Source organism: Nuphar pumila, chromosome 6 (assembly GCF_984573655.1).
Source record: "Nuphar pumila chromosome 6, dmNupPumi1.hap1.1, whole genome shotgun sequence".
NCBI lineage: Eukaryota > Viridiplantae > Streptophyta > Magnoliopsida > Nymphaeales > Nymphaeaceae > Nuphar > Nuphar pumila.
This window is the reverse complement of record NC_143254.1, coordinates 2316099-2342123: the sequence shown is the minus strand read 5'-3', so window position 1 is coordinate 2342123 and position 26025 is coordinate 2316099. Positions and strand designations below refer to the sequence as shown.

The 26025-nt window shown below is 37.9% G+C and overlaps 1 protein-coding gene across 1 annotated transcript; it reads left to right on the top strand.

Moving 5' to 3' along the window:
• The first annotated feature begins 4500 nt into the window (after positions 1-4500).
• On the top strand, positions 4501-24076 carry LOC149833652 (dual specificity protein phosphatase PHS1-like). Its single transcript, XM_090009797.1, has 11 exons — positions 4501-4600; positions 4800-4892; positions 4995-5122; positions 7350-7554; positions 8614-8790; positions 8955-9115; positions 9223-10300; positions 10845-10991; positions 11071-11298; positions 22846-23003; positions 23085-24076. Exons 1-11 carry the CDS (start codon positions 4574-4576, stop codon positions 23389-23391), a joined length of 2709 nt encoding a protein of 902 aa, XP_089865923.1. The 5' UTR covers positions 4501-4573; the 3' UTR covers positions 23392-24076.
• Positions 24077-26025: the final 1949 nt, after the last annotated feature.

Here is a 26025-nt window from a genome sequence, read left to right as displayed (position 1 = left end):
GGTGGCATTTGAGATGTAATAAGTAAGTTATTTGTGGTACATGAATTGGGGAATTGGAAACTTGGAGAAGATGACTTGGTGATTACAATTTTACATGTTATTTTTAATGTGTAGTAAAATATTATTTTCAATTTTATATCTTTTTCAAATTACTAATTAGAATTTTTTTTTAAATAATGCATTTGTGCCCACCCTAGTTTAGATTCCTAGCTTTGTCACCATTGAAAGATTCTCTTTTTAAAACAGTAAATTAATTTGTTGGCACATGAAGCTGATTGGTTGATTAATTCACTATTGAGTGATTTCATTGGGTCAATGATAAGAGAGATTTCAACCAATCATGTCAAAGGTTGGGCAATTTGAACTTTTTTTTCTGTTAATGAATATTGAAAGCTATCATATACTTTCATTTGACTATGTAATTATAATTATTTGAATTGTTATTGTTTGAGTGATTCCATTTGCATTGGTATTGTTTGAATTTTGTTGAGTGTAATATTTGAATTGCTATTGTTTGAATGATTTCATTTGCATTGTTATTGTTTAAATTTTGTTGAATGTAATGTTTGGATTGTTATTGTTTGAGTTGTTCCATTTGCATTGTTATTGTTGAATTTTGTTGCATTGTTATTGTTTCATATGCAAATTTTGTAAAAAAAAATTAAACATATATACAAATTTATTTGTGTAGGTTTAAAGCATATAACAGTGACACATGTTGTTATAGGTCTTAATCCCGTCATAGCCTATAATGATGACTATGAGGTCACCATTATGGGCAATCACGACGATATTCCTATGTCACTGTTATAGGTCTTCAACCCGTCATAGCTTATAACGTCGATTATGAGATCGTTGTTATATATTGTAACGGTGACTTCATTTAATTCTCGTTGTTATCTTCTATAACAATGACTATGAAGTTGCCGTTATAGGGTGATTGTTGTTATAGACTAAGTCATTGTTATTGGGATGTATCCTTTAGCGACAACCTATAATTGTCCCCGTTATTACTCATTCAGAAGACAAAACTAGATGACCACTTTTTGTCGCCGTTATAGGTCTATAACGGCGACAAAGAAAGCAATAATAGCATCTTTCATCGCAGCTATTGACCCTTGTCTTTGTAATGTCACATACCTAGATGGAGCAGGATATGATCCATCTACAAATTTAAACAAATCTTGATTGTTCATAACTGGCTTCATTCCAGTCCTCCATAACATATAGTTATTTTTTTATCCAGTTTCATTAAAACTAAATTCGAGAAAGCATTCCACTGAGTTATCGGATTTTAAGAAACCATAGAACCGGTTGAACCTAATTGGGAAGCCATTGGATCTTGAATCTAAACATGTCAAGAACCCTCATATGCAGCTTGGGACATGTATGACACCTGGGATGTGTGAGGTGTGGGACACTGCTGGGACATGACAACCTGGGACACGGTTGCTGCACACACACTGCTGCACTTGGGATACGACTGCCTGGATCACAGTTGCTGCACATGCACTGCAACAATCCTCATGCATGTGGAATCACCTGGACACGCTGGTATGGGACACGACAACCTAAGACATGATACTAACATTCATGAGCACCTCTCGAACACGATCATGGAAAGAAGGATGTCGGTGGAAAATGGGAGTCTGGACAGCCATGGAAAGTGGGTAATCTCACGGAGTTTTATACTGCCAGGACAACGAAGTACGGTAGGCAAAGCCAGAGCTTCTAGGTCTCTGATCACGGGGGTGGTTTCTCCGTGTAAATATTAAAAAAATGGTGTGAGGCCAAATTGCTTTGATTCTATGTGATATTGATGGAGGTGTGAGAGAAATATGCTAAATGGTGTTTTCGGGCTTTTTCACTTTATTTTTAAATTTTGATCATATCTACCTACTCAATTTTATAGGGATCAGCTTTTGGAGCATTTACTTTGGACGCATAGGTGGGTTTTTATAAGGTTTGAAAAATCAATGGTCCAAAATCTTTGTAAATATTTTAGGCTCTAAATATATTTTTCATTAAAAATACATGATCCGGTCATTGATTACTAGTAAATTGACATGTGAAACACATCTATGGGGTGGGAATCTCAAAAGAAGCACTAAAAAGGCTGGAAATCCCATTTAGCATGTTTTCCTCACTCTGAAAAGAGATCAAGACGTAATGTATATAACCCATTCATCAATATTTATATTCAATTTCATATCACACATCTTACTTGATGTATGTGGGCCTTACATTCAAGTTCTCAAGTGAGTGAGAAGCACGATCCTCAAGTGGAATTTATGATGGAATTGAATATAATTGATAATTGGATACATGCAGTATGATATGATCTGCTCTTGCGAAAAATAGGCTAGCCCTTCTGCACTAATGAGGTCTGTTATGGGTTCGCTTGGAAGAGTATGTGTTTTCAGTGGTTACACAGTCTCTCTTTTTGTTTTAAAGGCAAGCTGGGGTTAAGCAGACCCTTATCAGTTATACAACTATACCATTGGGTTTTGAACCTGCAGCGTTCCAATACAAGGAGACCTGCACTAGCTGACCTGCACTAGCTGCTGCTACCAGACAAGCTGAGCTCTCATTGGTATGGTTCCACAGTCTCATAAGGTGGTCTTGTTCAAATTTTGTATTTGATTGAGTTTTTTTTCAAGGGAAGCTGGGGTTAGGCATACCCCCACCAGTTATTATTCAACTTACCATTGGGTTTTGAATCTGCAACATCCCACCATAAGGAGACGTGGATTGACAGCTCCTACCAACCACGCGAAGCCCCCCCCCCCCGTTGCTTGATAGCATTAAATATTCAACATATTTGTGCTGAGCGCCGACACTAATAATTATTAGTAGGGTTGAGAAACAAGCCAAACCACTTCCAGTTTGGCTTGTAAAGAGCTTATTTGAACTCATAAAATAAGCTCGGCAAGCTGAACAGAAACAATAAATGTCCAGCTGGCAGCTAGGCTTGGCTCTCATAAATTCATGAAGTAATAACAAATATATTTTAGATATACTGTACATCATATGGTATAATATGTAACAACGATTGAAGTATTTGGTTTGCAAGCAATAGGTTCAGAGAAAAGATCTTACTGCTTCGAGTTTTCCAACAATATATATATATATATATATATATATATATATATATATATATATATATATATATATATATATATATTTTAAGAAGCTAAATCAAGTTCGGCTCATCTAGTCCAGGTCATTATGAGCTAAAACTAAAACTATGTTGGCTAACCACAAGAACACTTTAAACTCTGCTCGTTTACCAGCAATACTTTTCAACACCTTTAGATCGGTATTAGGTGCTTTTATGTGTACATCCTTTAAACATTATATAAGATTATGCATATGTTTCATCATAATATCTTTGCAGCAAAATATGCATTTTTTTTGTGTGTGCAAAGTATTACAACCCATCATCCTTTTAGCTTCATTATCAAATTGATGAGACATCACTGGTTCAAAACCTATGGGTGGTGTCTTTTGCTGCAAGGTCGAAGCAGGATGTACTCTCTATAGATAAGTGAGACCTAAGGGTTTTATCAACTGGGTTTTCCTTGGCCTACTAAAAAGAAAAGTATCAAACCCATCGTATCCTTGCACCATTTTTGTACCATGTCAAGCTTATGTGACACAGGGTTTACCATGGTTCATCATTATGTCGCAAGTTGATTGTGACAAGTTAAAACCAAATAACCAAATGGCAAGGTGGGCAATCTTTTTTTTTCTGACAGAGAAAACTGGGGTTAGGCAGATCCCTACCAGTTATACAACCATACCATTTGGGGTTCCAATTTGCAACGTCCCTACACAAGGTGACGTGCACTAACTTCTCCTGCCAGACAAGCGGAGCCCCCGTTCGAACTTGCTTGTTAGATACAGTATTCATTATAGTCTGCATCGACTATCTCCTATCATGATCGGTTAACCATCAAGAATATTCTTACCGATCTACATAGATTCCGACTGCGGCCATAGTGTATGTTTCAAGGATTTTAGGTCTCGCTGTGTCCTGCCACTCTGTCAAAGTGAGTGATTGAAATTGTCTTCCCAACCTTTCAAGGTGGGATAGTCTTTAAAATCATTCCAGACGGTTTTGAACCATTCGTCAAAGACTACCTCGGTTTCTCTCATAAGGATTTTGTTCCCAAATATTCAGTTGATTTAAAAAAATATCTCGTCCTGTGACATATGATACTTTGATCCTAGTCATGCAGATGATGCATCTACACAGTTAAGATCAGTCCAGTGAGAATGTGGATTAATCTTAACAGTTGGTTGAATGACTAGATTTGAACGTAAGATGGAACACATCCTATGTCAAGTTAGGCAGTTTTGAGTTTAATTTTCTAGATTTGAAAAAGAATTGGCGGACCTTCATTTGAAAAACTTAAAAAGTAGGACCAAAACCAAAAGAAATCAAACGACGCTTTATTTTTAGGCAGAAAAAGCAACTGCCCGCAGTGGAAAGGGGGGCGAGGAGGAGTGCAAAGAGGAAAAGGAGGGAGAAACGAAATCATTAGGCCCCCCATCCAACCACAACCCCATCATGCTCCCGATCGTTCCTCCTCTCCAGGTCTCTCTCTCTCTCTCTCTCTCTCTCTCTCTCTCTCTCTCTTTCTCTCTCTCTCTCTTCTCTCTCTCTTGACCATTCGTCCAAATTGGGAAGATAACAATGTAGAATTCTTTCTTTTTTCTTTTCCGATGGGTTTCTCTATCTTTTTCTTCCTGATGTGTTGAGATCGGATGGTTTTCTCTTGTGGGTTTCTTTTCAGGAGTGTGAAGAGGAGAAGGAACTGGCCACGGTTCTGGATGAGGTATGTTCGGATTCCAGCACGTCGTCTACGCCTTCCTCTGTGTCCCCCTGCGTGAGTTTCCTGGAAAACACTAGAAAACTCCCCTACCCACTTCATCCTTTTGCTGCTTTCGGAAGGTTTTGGTGTGAATTTTGATCGGGTTGGTTCGATCAGGTGATGGCATTCTCCAAATGGTTGGCTTCGGTTCGTAGACGGAGCATGAGCCATCGGGCTTCTGGGTTTCCCAACCGGTTTCCCAAATTGGAACCGATGACCCTTTGGTTGCCGTCTGATCGGGAATGGTATCCTCTCAACTCATTTGATTTCCACATATCGTGTTCTGGACAATTTCTCTGGTAATTGTTGAGAAAAAAATTTCATGTGATCCTATGCAAGTGGAAAGAGTAATTCTCTGCATAGTCAATTCCTTTGAAGAATGTATAGGTAAATCGACAGAAATTCTTGGTGATCTTATCAGTTATCAAGACTCCATGCTCTACAATGCAGAAAAATTTGCATTGTTATTATGTTTGCAGTTGTTATACTTGATTGTCGACAAGGGCTCCGCTCATTTGATCGGAGCGACTTGTGAATGTCACCAAGTTGGCGGGACATCACAAGTTCGAAACCCACGGGTGGCGTCCCTTGCCGCAAGGTCGAAGCTGGGTGTACTCCCCAGTGTGCAGGGGGACCTCAAGGGTTTATCAACCGGGGGCTAGTCAATGTACGGTGGGTGATTGGGAAGGGGGGAAGGTTCCCTTCGATTATCCAAAAAAAAGTTGTTATACATGATCATGTATTGCACCAAGAATGCTGCCACAAGGGATTAAATCTATCCTGCATGTAACCATGTAACTGGATCAATGATTCTTACAATTCATATACGGGGTTGAGGTTGAGGCCTAGGAAACTTCAGTGGGGTAAGGGCACCCCATTTGATTGTTGTACAAGGCCAGGAAGCCAAATGAGACTTTATGTAAGCTCATAGATCATCAACTGTACCTAGTTCTATCGAGTCATCAGGGTAAGAACTCGTGATGCTAGTTCAAAGCTTCAAAATTTTGAGGTTTTCGGCCCTCTGAAATTTAAATGAAGAAGAAAAAGGTCAGACCAAGCTGTCCAATAATGACTCAGGCTGTGGACTATGTGGCAGGATATTGCTTCGGGTGCAAGATACAACAGTTCTCGTGGTGTTCTCAACCAAAATAGTGCATGGGGATGTTTTGTTTCTTACAGCAGATAAGGACATTTTTTGTGACATAGGCCGTGCACCATAAGCCCATGTAGACAAAAGATACGCCCACAATTCAGTTATTTTATGTACTAAGGCTTTTAGATGATTTACTCTAGTCTAATATTGATGTTTGTCACTGACAAAAATAACATATCATAACCTCATTTCCTAGTATGCCACAAATTACATGGTTCTGAGTTTCTAGCGTGAAGTTACCTCTACACTATTGGGAACAACAGGACTGTAAGCTTTGAAGCTAACAATCTGACTGATTCTCGTTGCCCCTAACCAATTCAAAATTCCACAGTGGTGCTTTGTGTTGGACAACACCATCATAGTTATTTTGCAAAGTTGTATATTGCACTCACTTTTCTCAAAAGGATTCCCTCGATTTCTAGAAACTGAAATCCAGTAAATGCAATCTCACACACACAGATGCCACCCATGCACATTCACATTCATGGCGACACACAAAAGCAAGACACATCATAACTAAAGTAGCTTCCAGAACTGTGGAAACTGCTTGTGAACAACTCCTGCTTATGCTGCTCAGGTTGTTATCCTTGATAGCAACTCAGTGCATCATTCACGAAGGAGGCGGCTGCATGAATTATTCAATTTAACCTCAGTTGATTACTAAATTACCAAGAGTGTATATAAGGATAGGACAACCAAAAGGCTGCCACATAATTTTCAAAATCAGTGCTTTGTTCCTCTTTTTTATTTTATCTTCTTTACTTTTATAAAGGTTGTCCTTTTATTTTCTGCCCAAAGGAAAGAAATTAGACAGCACATTCTCAATTTTCCTGGATACCCACTACATGTACAGAATCATTTTTCTGATTTCTTTTTGTCAACTTTGACGTTCTCCCTAATAAAGAAGTTTTAATCATTTAAAGTGGTGTCTTTGCCTTCCCATTTATATTCTTCTTTTGATATTCAAAATTTCAAATAATTTTTCCTAATTAGTATTTGTCCACATTTGTCTAAAACCCAAGAAAGAAGTTGTTTCAGTTGAAAATTTCTTGTGCTCATAAAATTTTCATTTGTGATTTTGAATGTTTGGGAGTTTTGACCTTGCTATGTTCCATTTATTGCAATCAGTCACTTGAATTTGAAGAATTCTTGTGTTCATTTATCTCGAAAGATACGACTTTGACTTTCTTGCTGTAATTTTTTTGTATAATTGATCACTTGCAACTATTTTTTATGATATAACAGCTAAGAATGATCTCAAATTGGTCGGGAGGCCTTCTGTTTCATTCTAATTCTCAAACTTTTTGTTTTTTTTGCAGTACACAAGATCCAGATTCTGATTGCGAGAAGTCCTTATCATCTGAAGAAGCCCAAGACATCAGTTTATGGGATAGACTTGGAAAAGCAGCAGTTTTGGATATTGAGTCAGCAGAATTTTCTTGGGACATGCTTGCTTCTCTGCACCATACTGAGCACAGCAGTAGCACAGAACAGTCTGAAGATGAAATGAATAAAGCCCTTGAGGTACTTATGGTTGTTCTTATGTATCATATTGAATGATTCTTTCAGCAGAGGTCCTACAACTTGGACTGCAAAACCTAGTGCATTAATATAACAAGGATGGACCTCATAATGTGTCCCTTAAGAAGTGTTATCTTTGATAATATAAGAAATGATCCTAATGGATAAATAGTACAGAATGGAGTGTATAACGGCTTATTACATGCTAATTTTGCTCAAGAATTCCCAAGTTGGTACCTTGTTCCTTAGAAGTATTGCACTTCTTCTTATCCATTTCATTGATGAAGTTGTCAAAATATATGTATATATATAGTATTTTTTTTACTCCTTTTTATTGTCTGTTATTGTCAAGGGTATTTTTGGTGTTTTTCCCTTGTAATAAAATCTGTCCTCTAGGGACAGTCTTTTATTTTTTTATTTCTTATTTTTTATTCTTGATCCTTTTCCCAAAAGACCAAGGGCTCTTTGGGTATTCTCCCAAAGAGTCGATGGGGCTCCCCAAGTGTCATTTTTATGACCATTGGGAGCTCCCAATAGCCTATCTTAGTGGCTGTTTTGTGTATAAATAGGAGTTGAACCCCTCTTGTATAAACAATGTTTCTCTTAAGCATTTATGCTCAATAAAGATGAATATTTTTTATATTTTGGTTTTCTATTTAGTTCCTTAATGTGTTATATGCACTTAGTGCTTATTTTGTTGCCCCTTGATGGCTATTGTTTTGTCCTATAGTGGACTTGTGCTTGTGTACATTGTGATTGTGATCTTGTAAGCCTTTAGTGGCATTGGTTTGTGCTTATGCACTTTTGTGATCATGATCTTGTAAAGCCCTTAGTGGCATTGTTTTCGTATTTTCCGCTATTTCATTAGCAAAGTAGCTTTTGGTTTTTAAACTTCTTTTGGTTATGATTTTCAACCTCTTTACTGGTTTAGTTAGCTTTGATTTCTTGAGCTAACGTGTTCATCGAGCCAACTTTGAACTATACTTGGTAGATGATTTTTTTTGGTATTTCCCACAATAAAAAAATTAATGTGTTTACTTTGGTGAACCTTTGTGGTTGCAGGTGACTGTGAATTCAGGAGGGGTTGTTTTCTTTTCTCTTTTTGGTAGGACTGACAAAGATGACCTTGTACCGAAGGAAGGAGCTGCAGTAATAAAGTTCTCTTCCTCAAGGATGGCCACTCAATCAGAACGTTTGGGTTACGAGTTTGCTAAATGGCTAGGAGTTCGAACACCACAGGTATGTATATTGGGAACCTTTTAATGTTAAGTTTTGTGGTTTTCAATAACATCCATTCATATGATGCAGGCCAGGGTGATCCATAATTGTAATGTTATACTTGAGAACTTTCTAACATTGATTTTTGTGGTCTCAATAATAACTATTTCATATGAATGATACAGGCCAGAGTGATCCATAATTCTAGTTCTGAGTGGCAGCAGATCAAGGATGCTGCAGACAAAGCTAAAGCTAAGGCGGCCACAGATGGAGATGAAATTGGTGAAATGACATGTTCAGAGCTGTTAGAAGCTCTTGAATTGAGCCGGTGCCTCCTTCTAATGAAGTACTGCCATCTAATGCTGTTGTTTTGCTCTTGTAATTGTTACAACCATCCGCAGCCAGTTAACGTAGTCATATATAGTATTTGAACTGACACTTCATATTTGACAGTTACATACATGGTACACCCCTTCTTGACAGTATAAATGCATTTGACTCGCAACCTGTGGCTGAAAAGACTGCTTCAGCACTTGGCAGGATTTTGATGCTGGATCTGGTGCTCAGAAACGAAGACAGACTTCCTTGCCGTTTGCTTGGGTGGCGCGGGAACTCTTCTAATCTGTTGTTTGCAGAGGAAGTTGCCTCGATTGATTCAACAATGTTTCAGGAAGATTTAGATTATATACCAAGAAGGAATAGGACATCTAAATCTTTTCAGAAAGGGAGAAGATACTGTTCGGTTGATGGTAGAATAAGTCCTTGTAAATCTCCTTTGATTTCTCAAAGTTCAGATTTGTCTGAACTAATGACTACTTCACTTGATTCTTCTGATATTATCAGAAACCAGGAAATAGAGGATTCCAAATATGATTCTTTCCAGATCATAGCAATTGACACTGGTGTTCCTCGCCGACCTCCTGCTGGAAAACGTGCAAATGACCAACTGCAGTATCCCAAGCTGGTTGAGCTCCTTCTCAACAGTTTTGAGTTCTCTGGGAACCTATTGTATGAAATTAGTGGGGGTAGGCTTGGGTTTTTAGTCTCAGAAGAAGGTACTGCACTGCAAGATCCAAGTTTTGCAGATTCAGCACCTATCATCCATGAGTTTCGAGGAGGATTTCGTGCTGCTCTGAGAGAATTACAGGGATTCCATATATTCCTTTTGACACTCTACCAGAGATTGGATTTCCTTCTTCGATCATTTTTATCAATAATTAACAGAAGTTCATTGGGGGACTGCGAAAAAGACGATTTTCCAAATTCTGAGTCATCACAACCATCTATTTGCAGTTTTCATTCCCCTCTTAACAAGGAGCGAGATGTGACAGAAACTAGTGCAGACCTGGTCGAGTCTGAAGTGCAGAGAGCGACTCCCAAGTCATCTTCATCTGGGTCTAGAGATGACTCTTATTCATCATCTCCTGTCTCACGAGACAATTGGCATGGAAGGTACTCTAGAGGGGGTGGAGAGGTTCTCCGTAATCTTCGTCTGACCGTTAAGCTGCGTGACTTCCACAAATTTGCAAAGGCATGTGAACTCTTAATAAGTTAATAGTGTGTGTGACTCAAGTCTAGGTTATAAGCATGGCAAGTAAATGCTAAATTATATTTAAAAGCTCTGTGAAGTTAAAGCAATCTTTGTTTACCCCTTACCGACAATCTTTGGTAGCAAGCCATGAACTTTTCTGTACTGTTAGTTTTGGAAAGAAACCTGCTTTAATCTTACATGTAGGTCAAAGATAACTTGCTTCTTTCTGAGATAAATGTTGTGCAACTTGCTCATATTTTTTGAAACACTACCAACAATTTTCCTTTTTGGTAAACCAAACCATGTTCTTTCATGGGCCTAAGGGAAGAGATCTGTCCGCTTATTTAAAATAAACCATGAAGAAGTTATGTGTTTGACCTAAAACTCACCGCAAGAACCATTGGTTAGCAGGTACGACTTGATTCAAATTTAAAGTGTACTTACCCGTATTTGGTTTTTATAGTTATGATGGAAAGCACATAATACCTTTATATTTTTCTCAATTTCCTTTTGACAACTCCATGTTCTTCCAATTTGCTCTCAGGTGGAGGCTGAGATTAGTAGAGAATTGGAACATTGGAATGAAATGCTTAAAGCCGATGTTTTGAAACTCTGCCAAGATAACAACTTCAATAGTGGTTTCTTTGAGGGGGCTGACAATCAGAGTGTTGTTGATGCTTATGAACTCAAGGTGTTTGTTCATATCTCCTAGAAAAGTGCTGTTAGACTTTTCTTTTTTCTTTAAAACTAAGTTTCACAGTTCTGTGCAGGTAAGGCTAGAACACATTCTCGAAAGGATAGCCTTGATTACTGATGCTGCAAATACCGAGAGGCCTTCACTAATTACAGGTAATTTGTTTATCGGTGGAGCACTAGCTGCAAGATCTGTGCACACCCTCCAATACTTGGGTATCACACACATACTATGCTTATGTTCAAATGAAGTCGGACAAGCAGACTCTCAATTTCGCGAACTCTTTGAGTACAAGAACTTCTCAGTAAGATTTGTGCTCCTTCTCTGCAGTTCCATTTCATTTTGTCTAATAATACGTGAGGGTCTTAGCACTCCATGTGTCTTGATGCACTTTTCAATTGCTATTACAAAAGCTTCCCTAGGTCAGACAGGATTTTTGGCCCTTTCTGAAGGTCTTGTTTATTTTAGGTTGTCTGGCCAAAAGATTTTGTGGAAGACCAGATTGCCCCATTCTGCGTTAGGTACCTCCATATTCTGATGAATAAGATTCAGCATGGGTTTGCTGAAATCTGATGAGACCCTGATGACCGCTTTCCTGGAGTCAATGTTTCAAACCTTGCCATTTTTCCATCTGAATGAAAATTCTTCTTATAATGTGAATGGTATCTGGCTCATGCCAGGTGCCACCAAGTATGTGGAAGCTAAAAAATATTGACGTAAACATACAAATGATTCTCTAAGAACAAAAAGATTATGCCAAACAAATGAAAAAACAGGTGCATGTTTGAGCATATCCAAAAAATTCAGCTAAGGATCCTCAATAATGTGTGGACTACATGGAACCTGTTGCCACACTTGAGTGACTTGCTAACCTCAGGCAAGGAAACAAAGATATGTGCAAGGTTGTAGAAAATGTATCGTAGCTCGTATTGGTCAGACCCAAAATAAGATATGTATGTATCATTAAAAAATCATAATTTGTTAATAAGAAATCAGGAAAAATCTTTAAAAAATAATAACACATGAAACAAGATACAACCATAGAATCACATATAAGGCACAAGTCATCAACAAAGATCTAATAATAAAGATAATAATGCATGCATATCTCACAAGAAAAATATAAAATATGAAATACCATGCAATTAAAAACATGCCACAAGACTCGTAGTTTCATAATACATAAAAACAAAATAACCAAGTTTGTGAATACTTAAGTTTTACATAACCAAGTTTTTCCAAAATATAAACAAAATCCAATGTATATGATTTCAATCATCATCATCATCTTTTTCTCCTCAATATGTGTAGGCTCTTCATCATCTACTTCTTGTGCTCCTTCCACGTTGATCCACTAAATGCCTTCTTCATTTAAAACACTTGGTTCTTCTTAAACTCATGCATCCAACACGTAAAAATGTTCTAGATGGATGGGATCAAATTGTTCCTTATGCCTCTTGGATGATACCAACTTAATTTGCTTAAAAAGATATGAAAAAATCAAAATTAGTTGGTTTTTGTATGGCATAAAAAAAACTTTAAATGAATACATGAAAATGACAAATAAACTTGATAATTGTATATAGTTTTTCCTTAGTTGCAAGTTATAGCGAACGGAGACAATAGCATGGAGTCTTTTGTGCTACAATCTATTTCTTCTTTTTGTATAGATTTATTCAAAAACGCTTTATTTTTTTTTCATCCACTTGTACTATATGTTTGACTGAAAATGTGAATAGCAAAAGCTCCCAAATATGAAACATCACTCCCAAATCTAGTCTACCACATGTCTAAAAGTACAAAAAAAAGAAATGAAAAACAATAATAGATACAAAAATCATAAATAAATAACAAAATAAAATTGAAATAGACAAAATAAATTGCTTAGATGCATCGTGGAACGATTCTACACTTAGGGGTGGGAATCGGGCCGGGTGACTCGTGGGCCGACCTGGTTTGGCCCGAACCAGGATTTTGGCTACACCCGATATATAGAATATAATAGGCCCACGTGCCTAACAGCCAGGCCGTGGGTTGGGGTTTCCTAACAAGCTGGTTCGAACTGGGCTTTTGGCTTGTTCCAATCCATTAGCCAGTCGGGCCGGCCCATTGCCCACCCCTATTTGCATTGTTGCAGGTCTCCCCATATCATACATTGCATTGTCATACATCTTCATTTTTTCGTGAATTTTATCTTGGATGTAATAATCAGGGAACAACCTCTCGACGCAATCCAAAATTCCATTGTTCACTTGTCCAATTTCAATGTAGGGGAATATCTAAATGCATATGTTGGAACATGAACAGGTTGATGAAGCTGCCTAATCCACTTATGATCAATGATGCACCATATAGGTTTGTAGAGTTTTTTTTCATTCAAATTATCTCTAATGGTCTCTTTTGCCCTACCCATATCTTCGTAGAGATAACCCATAGCTAGAATGCCTTCATTATCAACTATAATCACTTTTATCGTTAAAAATAATTTCTCGGCAAGGGTATTTCTCCAAGAGATTTTCAAAAGTTGATAAATCTTGGGAATATCTCGAGAGTTTAAAAAATTGAAAAAAATATAAATAACAATAAAAAAGCTAAGAAAATAATAAGTTTTGAATTATTTTTCTTTCAAAAATATGAAAAACATGTTTTAAAGGTTTTAAAATATAAAAGAAACAAAAGAATAGGAAATGCAAACTTAAAATTAAAAAAAATGAAATTTCCTCAAACAATATCTCGATATTTTGTTTTTAGTGATATTTTGAAAATATCATGATATATTCCTGATATTATCGGCTACCTTGAAATAGCTGATAATATCGAGATGTTTTCAAAATATCGGCAATATCAGTGATAGTGGTATCAACTAATCTAAGCACTTTCACTAAAGGTATGGTCTTAGTTGTCAAAGGTGATAGGCAGTGCCTAGGCTATGAGCTCCTAAAAGGACTAGGCGGGCACCTCAATTAAAAAAAAATAAAAATACACAAAATATGTAAAAAAAATTGCTAAAATTAATAACAAGCATGTATACAACATAAAATCAATCAACAATAAGCAATAGACGACACCACATGTCGAACACTGCAAAGTAATTATATTAAATAACATGCTAAAAAATAATAAGAATAAATGGACAATTAAATATACAAACCATACAAGTAACGATGCGAATAAACAATGTACAAAAAAATATAACTCAAATACAAAATATATATTATAATAATTGAAATAGAGCGAGAAACAAAGAGAGAAATTAAGAGAGTGATAGAAAGAGAGAGAGAAGAGAAAGCAAAAACAAGAGGGAGAGGTGTGTACCTCTTCTTATTCTTCTTCTCATTGCAAGAAACCAAGAGAGAGAGAGAAGGTGAAAGGCCATAGCCCTTCCTCTTTTATACTTCACGATTGACCATGTGGTCAACAAAATAAAAAATTAGGACAAAATTATCCTACGCTTGGTCGTTTTAAGCCTAGGTGGTGCCTAGGCGAGTTAGGCGGTAAAAAGGGCCCCACCTCCCAAACCCAAAAGCTCAGGCAGTGGGGCTACGCCTAGGTTCCGCCTTTGACAACTAAGGGTATGGTGATTCTCAACTTCACGCAAGAGTCACAGAATTCACTTTTAAATATAATATCCTCAATTTCTCTTGACTTTTTTTTTGTTGCAGTAGGATATGCATTCCACTCATCAGATGAAAACATTTTTTTGAGTGCAATTCTATTCTTTATTAGACTTTTCACTATCAAAAAGTTTGTAACAAATCTAGTAATTACACTACTAATCAACTCAACACCATTGGTGTGCTTTCTCATCAAAATCAAAATCTATGCATGATTGTAAATAAATTTTATAATTTTTTGGCAGCATTCAACCATTTTTTTTATCTCATCCATGATGCCAATGTCCTCAAGCATGAGATCTACGCAATGGGTAGCACATGGGGTCCAAAAGAATGTCCCATAATTTTCTGCCAATTCTTTACCCATTGCCCTATAATTTGTTGCATTATCAATGATAAATTAAACTATATTTTCAAGCTTCACCTCTCCCACAACCTCATCAAACACCTCGAGTAAAACATTTGTTGTCTTGGGCGTATTAGAGACAGATCTATAGATTTCAATAAACAGTTCTTTTTGTTAGTCCACCCATATGCTATGATGCTACACCCTTTTTTCTTCCATAACGGCCTCATCTCATCAAAATTGGTCTTCACTTCATTCACATTAACATGTAGAATTTTTCCTCTCGAATCATTATATGAAGGTATTTATATCTTGACTCGATTTTTCATGACCTGAAAATGAAATGAATTTGCCGCATAGAAATGCAAACATCATAAAACCATCTCTCTGTGAAAATGTCTACGAAGAGACAATACACATACAAGCACAAATACCTCACAAGAGATGTGCACAAAGGCACTCAAATAACACTTGAACAAGTATGCACAAAGGCGTAGGAAAAATAATCATGCACAAGGGCATGAAAATGAAATATATTGAAAATGAGAAAAGAGCTTGAGCTCACAAGCTTGCTTACAACAAGGGGAAATACCCCTATTTATAAGGAACCAAAGGAGGCCTTGGAGGGGCCTCCAACATAGTCGTTGGAGCCCCTCCAACGGTCACAAATGTGACCCTTGGAGGGGCCCAACGACTATATTGGGCCCCCAAGGTATGACCAAAAAGAACAAAAAATAAGGAAAAAGAAAATAAAGAAAATAAATGAAAAATAAAAATACAACATATTCCTATTGGGATATGCGCAAAACAAAAAAGATGAAAATACCCTTGTCGGGTTTTACAAGAATTACTATATATTAGGGGTGGCAATCGTGTCGGGTTGGCGGGTCAGCATACCTCAACCCGACCCCGACCCGTTTAATAAACGGCTAACCCGACACGACCCGCCAACCCATTTAATAAATGGGTTGGGTCGGGTAAACGGGTTCTCAGGTTCACGGGTCAGGTTGATGGGTTGGCGGGTTGGCGGGTCGGGTTGGCGGGTTGACCCACCCGCCTAACCCATTTATTAAACGGGTCAGCCGGGTTGGCGGGTTGGCATACCCCCAACCCGAACCCGACCTGTTTAATAAACGGGTTACGCGGGTCGACCCATTTATTAAACGGGTTGGCTTAAGCCCAACCCGAACCCGCCTAAGAGGCGGGTTGGCGGGTCGTGTCAGAAATTGCCACCCCTACTATATATATTTATACAAATATGAGATTACATTTTAACCCCCCCTCAAACTTACAGTGTGATGACCGCAAGTTTGCCCAAAAGAAAATTAAATCTGGGGGAGCAAAGCGCCTTGGTGAAAAGGTCTGCTAGTTGATATTCAGGTGTCACATATGGAAGATCGATAACCTTCTTCAAATATTCTTATCGAACATAATGGCAGTCATCTCTATGTGCTTTGCGCGCTCATGAAAGGTATGATTTTTGGCAATGTATATCGCACTCTTATTATCGCAGCATAACTTTGTTGGTTCTTGAATATGAACTTCCATATCTTCTAGCAGACGCTGAATCTATATTATTTCCATGGTTGTAGATGTCATGGCTCTATACTCAACTTCGGTGGAGGACAAAGAGACCTTTTGTTACTTCTTGCACCTCCAAGAGACCAACGATTCGCCTAAGAAAACATAGAAACCAGTGGTGCAGTGACTGTTATTGGGGTCACCTCCTCAATCAGAATCAGTATAGGCAATTAACTTTAATTCAGAAGATGAAGATAAAAATACTCCCTTATTTGCAGTTCCCTTTAAGTATCTGATGATGCGAAGAACGACACTCATGTGAACCGTTGTAGGAACATGTTGAAACTAACTAGCAATATGAATTGCATGTGACAAATCAGGCCGTGTGATGCTAAGATACATCAGCGAGCCTAGCAATTGTCTGTAAGGAGTAGGATCGGTCAGAGGAATCCCGTCATCAATCTTCATTTTCGAGCCCACTATTTCAGGAGTTTCGCAAATTTTGTCATCTGAGATTCTTGACCTGTCAATAATCTCACAAGCAAGTTTAGTTTGAGATAGAAAATAACCACGTTGGGAGTAAGCAACCTCAATTCCCAAGAAATATGTCAGAAACCCTAAGTCTGACATTTCAAATTACGAAGTCAAGACAAATTTGATATCCTTGACTCCTTTAACATCATCACCTGTTATTAACATATCATCAACATATAATAATAATATCACAATACCTGCATCAGATTTTTTGATAAATAATGCAGTATCTGTATAACAGGAAGAGAATCCATTTTCTAATATAACATTGTTAAACCTGTCGTAATAGGCTTTGGGTGCCTGTTTCAAGCCATAGAGAGCTTTCCGAAGACGAAGAACTTTATCTTTAGGAACTTTCATATCTGGCCTAGTATCCATATAACTTCTTCATTAAGATCACCATTTAAAAAGGCATTTTTAACATCCATTTGAAAAATGTTCCATTTTTTAATGGATGCATCAGTGATGAGACATCTGACTGTAACTATTCGTGCTACGGGTGCAAATGTCTCTTCATAGTCAATTCTATATTCTTGACCATACCCTTTCGCGACTAAGCGAGTTTTATACCTCTCCAGAGATCCATCGCTCTTAGTCTTAACTTTAAAAACCCAACGACAACCTATAGTTTTCTTTCTAAAAGGTTGAGTTTAAATTCTCATGTATTAGTTTTCCTAAGAGCTTTGAGTTCATTTTTCATAGTTTCTTGTCGTTCGACACATTTTTTGGCTTCCTCAAAATTTCTTGGTTCAAAATAAGAATGAATGACACTAAGACAAGCTCTATACTTAGGTGAAAAAGAGTCAAAAGAGACAAATCGTGATGGAGGCTTCCTATTTCTTTCAGATCATCTGGGATCATGTGTGGGAATAGAATCACTATATTGCTCAATTGCACTTCTGAAAGTATTTCTATCTCTACGAGAATAGGTTATTGGGTCATTTGTTGTTCTGTCTTGAGTATTGGGTGAGTTGATGTCGTTAATGTCTACTTCATTATCATTATCATGGTTTGATGATATTTCATCATTACTAGACATATCATCATTACTAGATAATAGGTCAAATAACAAAGAATAGTCAACATTTTCGTGGTGAGTCATTTTTTTCAAAACCACTTCTATTTTCCAAAAAACGTCACATTTCTTGAAATATATAACTTATTATTTGTAAAATCGCAACAGCGAAAGCCTTTTTGAGTCTCGGAATATCCAAGAAAGACACAAAGAATAACTTTAGGTGAAAGTTTGCCTTTTTTATCTGTAAGAACAAAGCATTTGCAACCAAAAATTCACAATCTGTTATAATCAGGTTCCCTTTTATATGGTGTTTCAAAAGGAGAGATTTTACCCAAAATTCTAGATGGTAAACGATGGACAAGATAGACAGATGCAAGAGCCGTTTCGGCGCAAAAACAAATTAGAATATTTTGAGTTATAAGAAGAGTTCAAGTGGTTTCAATGATATGCCTGTGTTTTCTTTCGGCCAACCCATTCTGTTGAGGGGTTTTAAGACATGACCTTTGATGAACAATACCACTATCTTCAAGATACTTCTTGAATTCATTTGAGAGATACTCTCCTCCGGAATCGGTTCTAAATATCTTTAAGTCACTATTAAACTGATTTTTAATCATCACATGATATGATTTAAAGCATGAAAAAACTTCATGCTTTTGTCTAAGAAAATATATCCAAGAATATCTAGAAAAATCATTCACAAAAATCACATAATAGGCAAATCCTTCCTTTAGAGCAACAAGTGTCAGTCCCCAAACATCCGAATGAACAATTTCGAAAGGTTTAGAAGTAAACATTGATCTTTGTTCAAAATGCATACTTCTCATTTTTCCAAGAATGCAATCATTACAAGAGAACGTATCTTTACAAAGATTTTTAGCAAAATGCTGATAAGATAACTTTGTGATATTGGGATGACCAAGTCTTTTGTGCCAAACATTTGTATCTTTATGTTGAGCAACATTACAAAAAAATTTTAAGAACTTGAAAAGAGTCCATATAATATAAGTCTCCCTTCCTAGAGCCTTCCCCAATCAATTTCCCGGACCGGCGATCCTGTATTAAACATTTATCAGAGAAAAATTTAATATCACATCCATGATCCGAGAGTTGAGAAACGGAGAGAAGTTTAATTTTGGTATAAATCTAATTTGGGGGATGAAAAAGTTTTGAGTTTCAAAATTCCCAATACCTTTAATTTCAAGAGAAGTCTCATCCGCAGTAGAAACAAAAGATGGAGAACTATTTTTTGAATATTCGAAAAGAGTATACATGTTTGGGGACATATGAAAGGATGCACCCGAATCCAAAAGCCAAGAAGTTTTACCTGGAGGAGAGAAAAAAGACATGGCGGCTCCCGAGATGGCTCATTTAAGGAGAGGTTGAAGTGCCTCCACAATTTGGTTTAGTGAAAGATATTCACTTGAAGAGGTCTCCTCTTTTTGCGGCTGAGAAGTGGTGGCCATGGCTAACAATTTCTTTCACTTGAGACAAACAGGTTTGATATACCCCGGTTCTTTACAAAAATGACAAATAATTTTGCTATAATCCTTTTTCACACCTTGTCCACCATTTCTTCCTTGATTTTGATTTTTAAAATGAGGGGTACGATAGGGTCTTAAATTGTTTCCGGACCTAGACACCGCATTGACCCCATCATTGTCTTCGGAATTGGATGGAACCGCAAGCACATTAGACCCATGCTTACTTAGACCCATACGGGTTTCTTCCCCACATAATTTGGTAAGAACATCCTCAAGAGAAGGGGGAGTGAAAGATGACAAAAGAGAAGACCTTATTTGCTCAAATTTGGGCCTTAGCCCATTCAAAAAATTGAAGAATCGATCTTCTTCTAATTGTTTATGGCGAAGTTCAATCGCCTCTCCACTCTATTTTGGTTCGAGCATAGCAAGCTCATCTCAAATGGAAGAAAGTTCGGCGAAATATTCTCTAATGGTCATTTCGCCTTGAAAAAGAGTTAGAGCCTTCTTTTGAAGGTAATATTTATGGGACAAGTTCCTAGAAGTATACATTTTCTCAAGATACTCCCATGCTTGAGAAACCTTTTTGAATTTGATAATATTCGCCTTGATTTTGGTCTCTACGGAAGAAAAAATCCAGGATAATACTTTGAAATTCTTCATTTCCCATTCATCATGCTTCTTGGAATAGTCTTCAAGGGCTTTGGTTCTTTCCTCCCCTTCAAGGATCTTAATTTCACCTTTCTCCATGAAGGTGATTTTGGGTTCCTGTTCTGGGATTATGCCTTGAACATAACCCCAAAGACCTTTCCCTTTTATGTGAGCCTCCATATTTCCATCCCAAACGTGATAGTTACAGCCATTGAGTTTAAATCCAAGAGAGAAATGACTCTTTTTCACCCATTAGAGAGGAAAGATGTAAGAACAAATACGTACCACAATAAGACTTATAAGTCTTACTTGTTGAAAAGCCCTTCTAAAATATTGAATGAAGAGAAGCCCCCACTCCAGCCTCCAAGAAGCCAAAGGCACATTTTTCGAGGCACTCGAAAAACAAAAAATCACACGATCTTCAATCTTTAACCAAGCTCTGATACCATGTGAAAATGTCTACGAAGAGACAATACGCATACAAGCACAAATACCTCACAAGAGATGTGCACAAAGGCACTCAAATAACACTTAAACAAGTACGCACAAAGGCGTAGGAAAAATAATCATGCACAAGGGCATGAAAATGAAATATATTGAAAATAAGAAAAGAGCTTGAGCTCAAAAGCTTGCTTACAACAAGGAGAAATACCCCTATTTATAAGGAACCAAAGGAGGCCTTGGAGGGGCCTCCAACATAGTCGTTGGAGCCCCTCCAACGGTCACAAATGTGACCGTTGGAGGGGCCCAACGACTATATTGGGCCCCCCAAGGTATGACCAAAAAGAACAAAAAAATAAGGAAAAAGAAAAAGGAAATAAAGAAAAGAAATGAAAAATAAAAATACAACATATTCCTATTGGGATATGCACAAAACAAAAAAAATGAAAATACCCTTGTCGTTTTTTACAAGAATTACTATATATATTTATACAAATACGAGATTACATTTTAACACTCTCAACTGTGACATTCGTTTGCTCGACTAAATGTTTTGGGGTTATAGCAGTGTGAATGTCGGGTTGCGACTCAGGGGCAGTCCTAAGAAGTGAAAGCTATACTACTGCTAGCACCAGCCGCACCTTTGTTACAGAGCTTCCTATTTCTGATGCTATGCTAGTGGCTGTAGGATCAGAAGTAGGAAGCTCATCATCTATATCATAAACATCATCTCATGGTTGCGCACACTCCATTTTTTGCTTTTCATTTATCTTTTTTTGTTTTTTTTTTTCTCTCAAAGTGGTAAGCAATTGGTGGCATTGCCATTTCACGGCCTCCTGTAAATTATTTGACGTACATGGGGCAACATTGTGATATGTCGTGTCCAAATAATGCTTCAACCAGGAGATACCATTAGAAAAAGTATTATGGCCAAACTTGCACTTTATTTTCAATCGGTTCTTACTTGTTACTTAGTGCCCCATTACCATGCTGGGTCATTTGTAGGGATGACAGTAGACCGGGGGGAAATAGGGCCCTACCCCACCTCGTCCCATTTGGACCGGGGATGGAGGTTAAAATCAAAACCTGTTTGGGGATAGACTTACTCTTGCCCCCGCCTCGCCCTACCCTGTCCCCGATCCCCCATTAAAGAAATTACTATTATACCCTTATACATATTATAAAATCCTATATATATATATATATATTCCTAACCTTAACGTAAAATTCTTTCTCAAATCTCTCCTCTCTCCTTCCTCTAACGAGTTGTGCGAGCTCCCATTTCTCTCATCTCCTTCCTCTAACGGTAGAAGGCGGCGGCAGCATCAGAAGGAACTGGGAAAACGGAGCCCCGCTCTGCCTTTCTCCGTTTGAACCGGGGATGGAGGGCATGAAACGGGGAATGGACCAGGGATGGTGATTAAAATCAAATCCCGTGCCGGGATGAAGGCGGGGATGGAGGGCAAAATTTTGAGACAGGATGGGGGTTCTGACCTTGTCCCCCGCCCTGGTCCACTGTCATTCCTAGTCATTTGATGTCATCTTCTTCAAAAAAAAAAATAAGAAACAAAAAATATGAATTCTTTACCTTAACCCATTTTCTTAAGTGAAAAAATGTTGGAAATGCAGTCTTACTTGAGCAAATCGCAAAAAACCTTGCTCACAAATCGGCCCCTAAATCACTCTCACGACTCTTAGGGTGTGTAGGTTCCCCTTTAATGGCCTCCACAAATGAGGAAGTTGGCCCTCAAGAGTTTTTTAAAACCCAAAATGAAAAAGTTAACTTTCGGCCTTTTTAAAGTATGTCGCACCTGTATCATATGATACCACGCATGTTCTATCGTAGAATACAACCAATACGGATACGATACACACTCGTATTGAAAATGCTAATAGTAACGCTGTGTATTGTACCGTATCATATGATATGGTACAAAGTAGGAAGTATGAACATTGGATATGCGTGATTCTGGAGTTTAGCTAGGCATGTGGTGCACATGGACGTGCTCTTTCCAATTCTAAGCTTCTTGTGAATATGTAATCAAATCTCTTTAGCTGAGACTACATGTAATGGTTTTGTGATTCTAACCTTTCATCATTTCCAATATTCCTTCTTTCGTTTTTTTTGGTAGGCAATATAAGGGCTTATAAACATTAACTTTTCTAAGTACTAATTTGGCTGATTTCTCCCCTTAGTTGCTAAAATGCATCCCACTGTTTGCATGACCTGATTTCTATTCTGCAGATCTGTGATACAGATGATGCAAAAATCAACAATCTTTTTGAGGATTGCTCAGATTTCATTGAACATGCTGAGCAGTCGGGTGGCAAAGTTCTTGTTCATTGTTTCGAAGGAAAGAGTCGAAGTGCCACTGTCCTTCTTGCATACCTGATGCTGAGGAAGTAAGACCGATACTGTTAATCAAAACTTTGAAAACGGTGTCAAAAGGACCCTCAGCTAACATTGGATGTCATTTTCTGCAGGCATCTCACTCTGCTACGGGCATGGAATGAACTTAAGAAGGTTCATCAACGTGCCCAGCCCAATGATGGATTCAAAAAGATACTATTGGAGCTCGATAAAAAGTTGCATGGGAAAGCTTCAATGGAGTGGCAGCAGAGGAGGCCAATGATGAAGGTATGCCCAATGTGTGGGAAGAATGCTGGACTGAGCAGCAGCTCCCTGAAGCTTCATTTGCAGAAGACACATAAAAATATTTCTTCAGGAAGTATTGACAGTGCAATGATAATGGAAATCCAGAAGATTGTTGATGCTGTAAAGATAAGTTGAGTGGGAAGGTGAGATTGATCTCCAAAAATATAAGGCAGGCAGTGTTAGCAACCATTTTCAATTTTCTTATCATGATCTATTTGGCAGCAAATCGAGTAGTCATAAGAGGGGGTGCAGAAAAAGAGATTTTTCAGGTAAATTCCATCGTATCGCCTGCCATACTTTTCATTGCTGGTAACAGCGAAGAACTCAGTTAGAGGGTGCATCATCTTTTCTTGTAGCCGGGGTCTTCTAGACAACTAGTCGTAAACTGTCTTCAGATGTGACAGATCTGGATTAAGAGAAGTCAGGATATTGGATGGCATATTTTAGTTCATTAGATGGCGCTCTCTACATATAGTTGGCTTAGAGATGTTACTTTTCTTGCAGCACTTGCGGCCTAAACAAGACCAACAACCCCACTCGAATGCAAGGATTTTACCAACTGGAGGCCTGCCAATGTGCGGTTGGTGATGGGGGTTTCGAAATGGATAATTGGTTGCATGCTCTGGTGGGGGCACTTTGTGTTTGTCAGGATAGACTGATAGTCTTTTTCTTTTTTTTGAGAGAGTTATATATCGTAAATATAAGAAATGAGCAGTACAAGGTTGCAGCAAGTGATGAGATATCACTTGCTGCGTCTGAAAGTCTGCCACACCCAGTAATTTTGTTACTAGCTGTTATACAACAACAACAACTACGCCTTCATCCCAAAACAATTGGGGTCGGCGATGTTACTAGCTGTTATATGTTTCATAAATCCATTTATTTAATTCCTTCAGAAAAGTAATAAGATCTCCATGGCCAAACAATTAAGCAACCAAAGGAACTTGTTGATCTTCATGGCTTTATTATCCCTACCATCTTGTTGTGTATGGATTGTCAAGAATTCTCTCGAGGTTCTTGTTCGCTTTTCCTTGCAAATCTTCTGCAGGGTTATCCTTACGATTATAAATCACGAGAACTTTCACATGACCACACAAGTATGTGAGAATTTGTATCACAGGCTGAAAAATCATAGCTGTGATTCTATGCACCCAACCTGTGCAAGTTGGTCACAAGTGTGAATCTGTGACTAGGAATCAGAAGTTGAAGAATCACAGTTGATAATCACAATCATATCTGTAACCAAAACAGGCGTACTATACATAGCCACTCCATTTGATTTGAGCGGAGATGGGGGAGCATGGCATCGATGTTAGAATTTAAGATCCATGAAAGCTCGTACCGTGGTTGCATATAGAAAGTCATGGTAAAATGTGCGGGCTGCCAGCACGAGAAAAAAAAATTTTTTGACAGAAATCTGAGGTTAGGCAGACCTCTACCAGTTATACAACCATACCATTTGGGGTTCGAACTTGCAAGGTTCTGACACACGGTGATGTGCACTAACTGCTCCTGCCAGACAAGTGGAGCCCCCGTTGGTTGCTGCCAGCATGAGAATTCGAAATGCAGGTTTGAGTTTTGACAGCAGCCACTTCATGCAAAAATTGGAAAGTTGGAAGTCTTCAATATGCCACTCCCTAGTGTGCCGAGGTGCAGGACCCAATGGATCCTGTAAAACGCTGGGTTACAACCACAAAACCCACCCCTCTGTGGGTCCCACTTCACCCAGCGTTTTACAGGATCCGCTCTCCAACGGACATGGACTTTTACGTGAAAATTAAGATCACGAACTGGATATGGGCTTTTTACATGAAAATTAGCAAATTCACAATCCAGTAATATATCTTCAACAACAAATGCAATGGCTTTGTTGCCGGTGACCCCACCCAGGATTTACCTTGCAAGGGAGCAGATCCACTAAGTGACCTGATTCTCGGCAAGGTTCCTGTTCATATTGTAAGATCGAATGCTAGATGCATGGAAGCGATGCAGAGATGCAAACCCGGGGTTTTGGGTGTACGCAGTGATGTAGTAAATAGGCTTTAAATCGCAGCCTCTCAGCCTTTCCGATTTCTGTAAGTTCAGAATTCTTTCTATAATTCTCTATCTTTGAATGCAGTCTTAAAGGCTATTTTTATCACACTGAAAGGGGGCTAGATTAGGGTCATGTCAAATGGAGAAATGTCCCTTCACCCCAAGGGTTGCTTGAACAAACTCTATAACTATATATTTTCAATTTATATTGTTTATCTGTATTTTGTTTCTTATTTCTATTTTTGTAGTTAACTGTTACAGGCCCATTGGCCAATAACATGTGAGTACACGACTATTGAAATCTCATTCCAACAGTTGTCTTCTGGTCATATTTCCTTGCATCTCCCACTTGACCATAAAGGACAACCTGTATTCTCAAACTTATTCACTAAATGACTTATGTGTTGGTGTACATTCTTGAATAGTACTTTATTCACACATTTTCAATGGACTTGTATACTCAATATTTGGACATACCTGAGTCTCATCTAACTCAAATGTCTAGCGAAAACTTTCTCCGTGATTACCTTGGTTAATGGATCTATCACCATGTCACTATTTGCTCATGTATAAATCAAATGTATAATAGTTTTATTATCACAATAAATTTGAATTGAGTACCTTGAAATATCCAATTTAAACTCATTTAAGAAGTGATTTATCTAAACACCAAAAATGGCTACCATGTTACAAGCTATATATTCAACTTCTTGAGTATGTTGTACTACACACCCT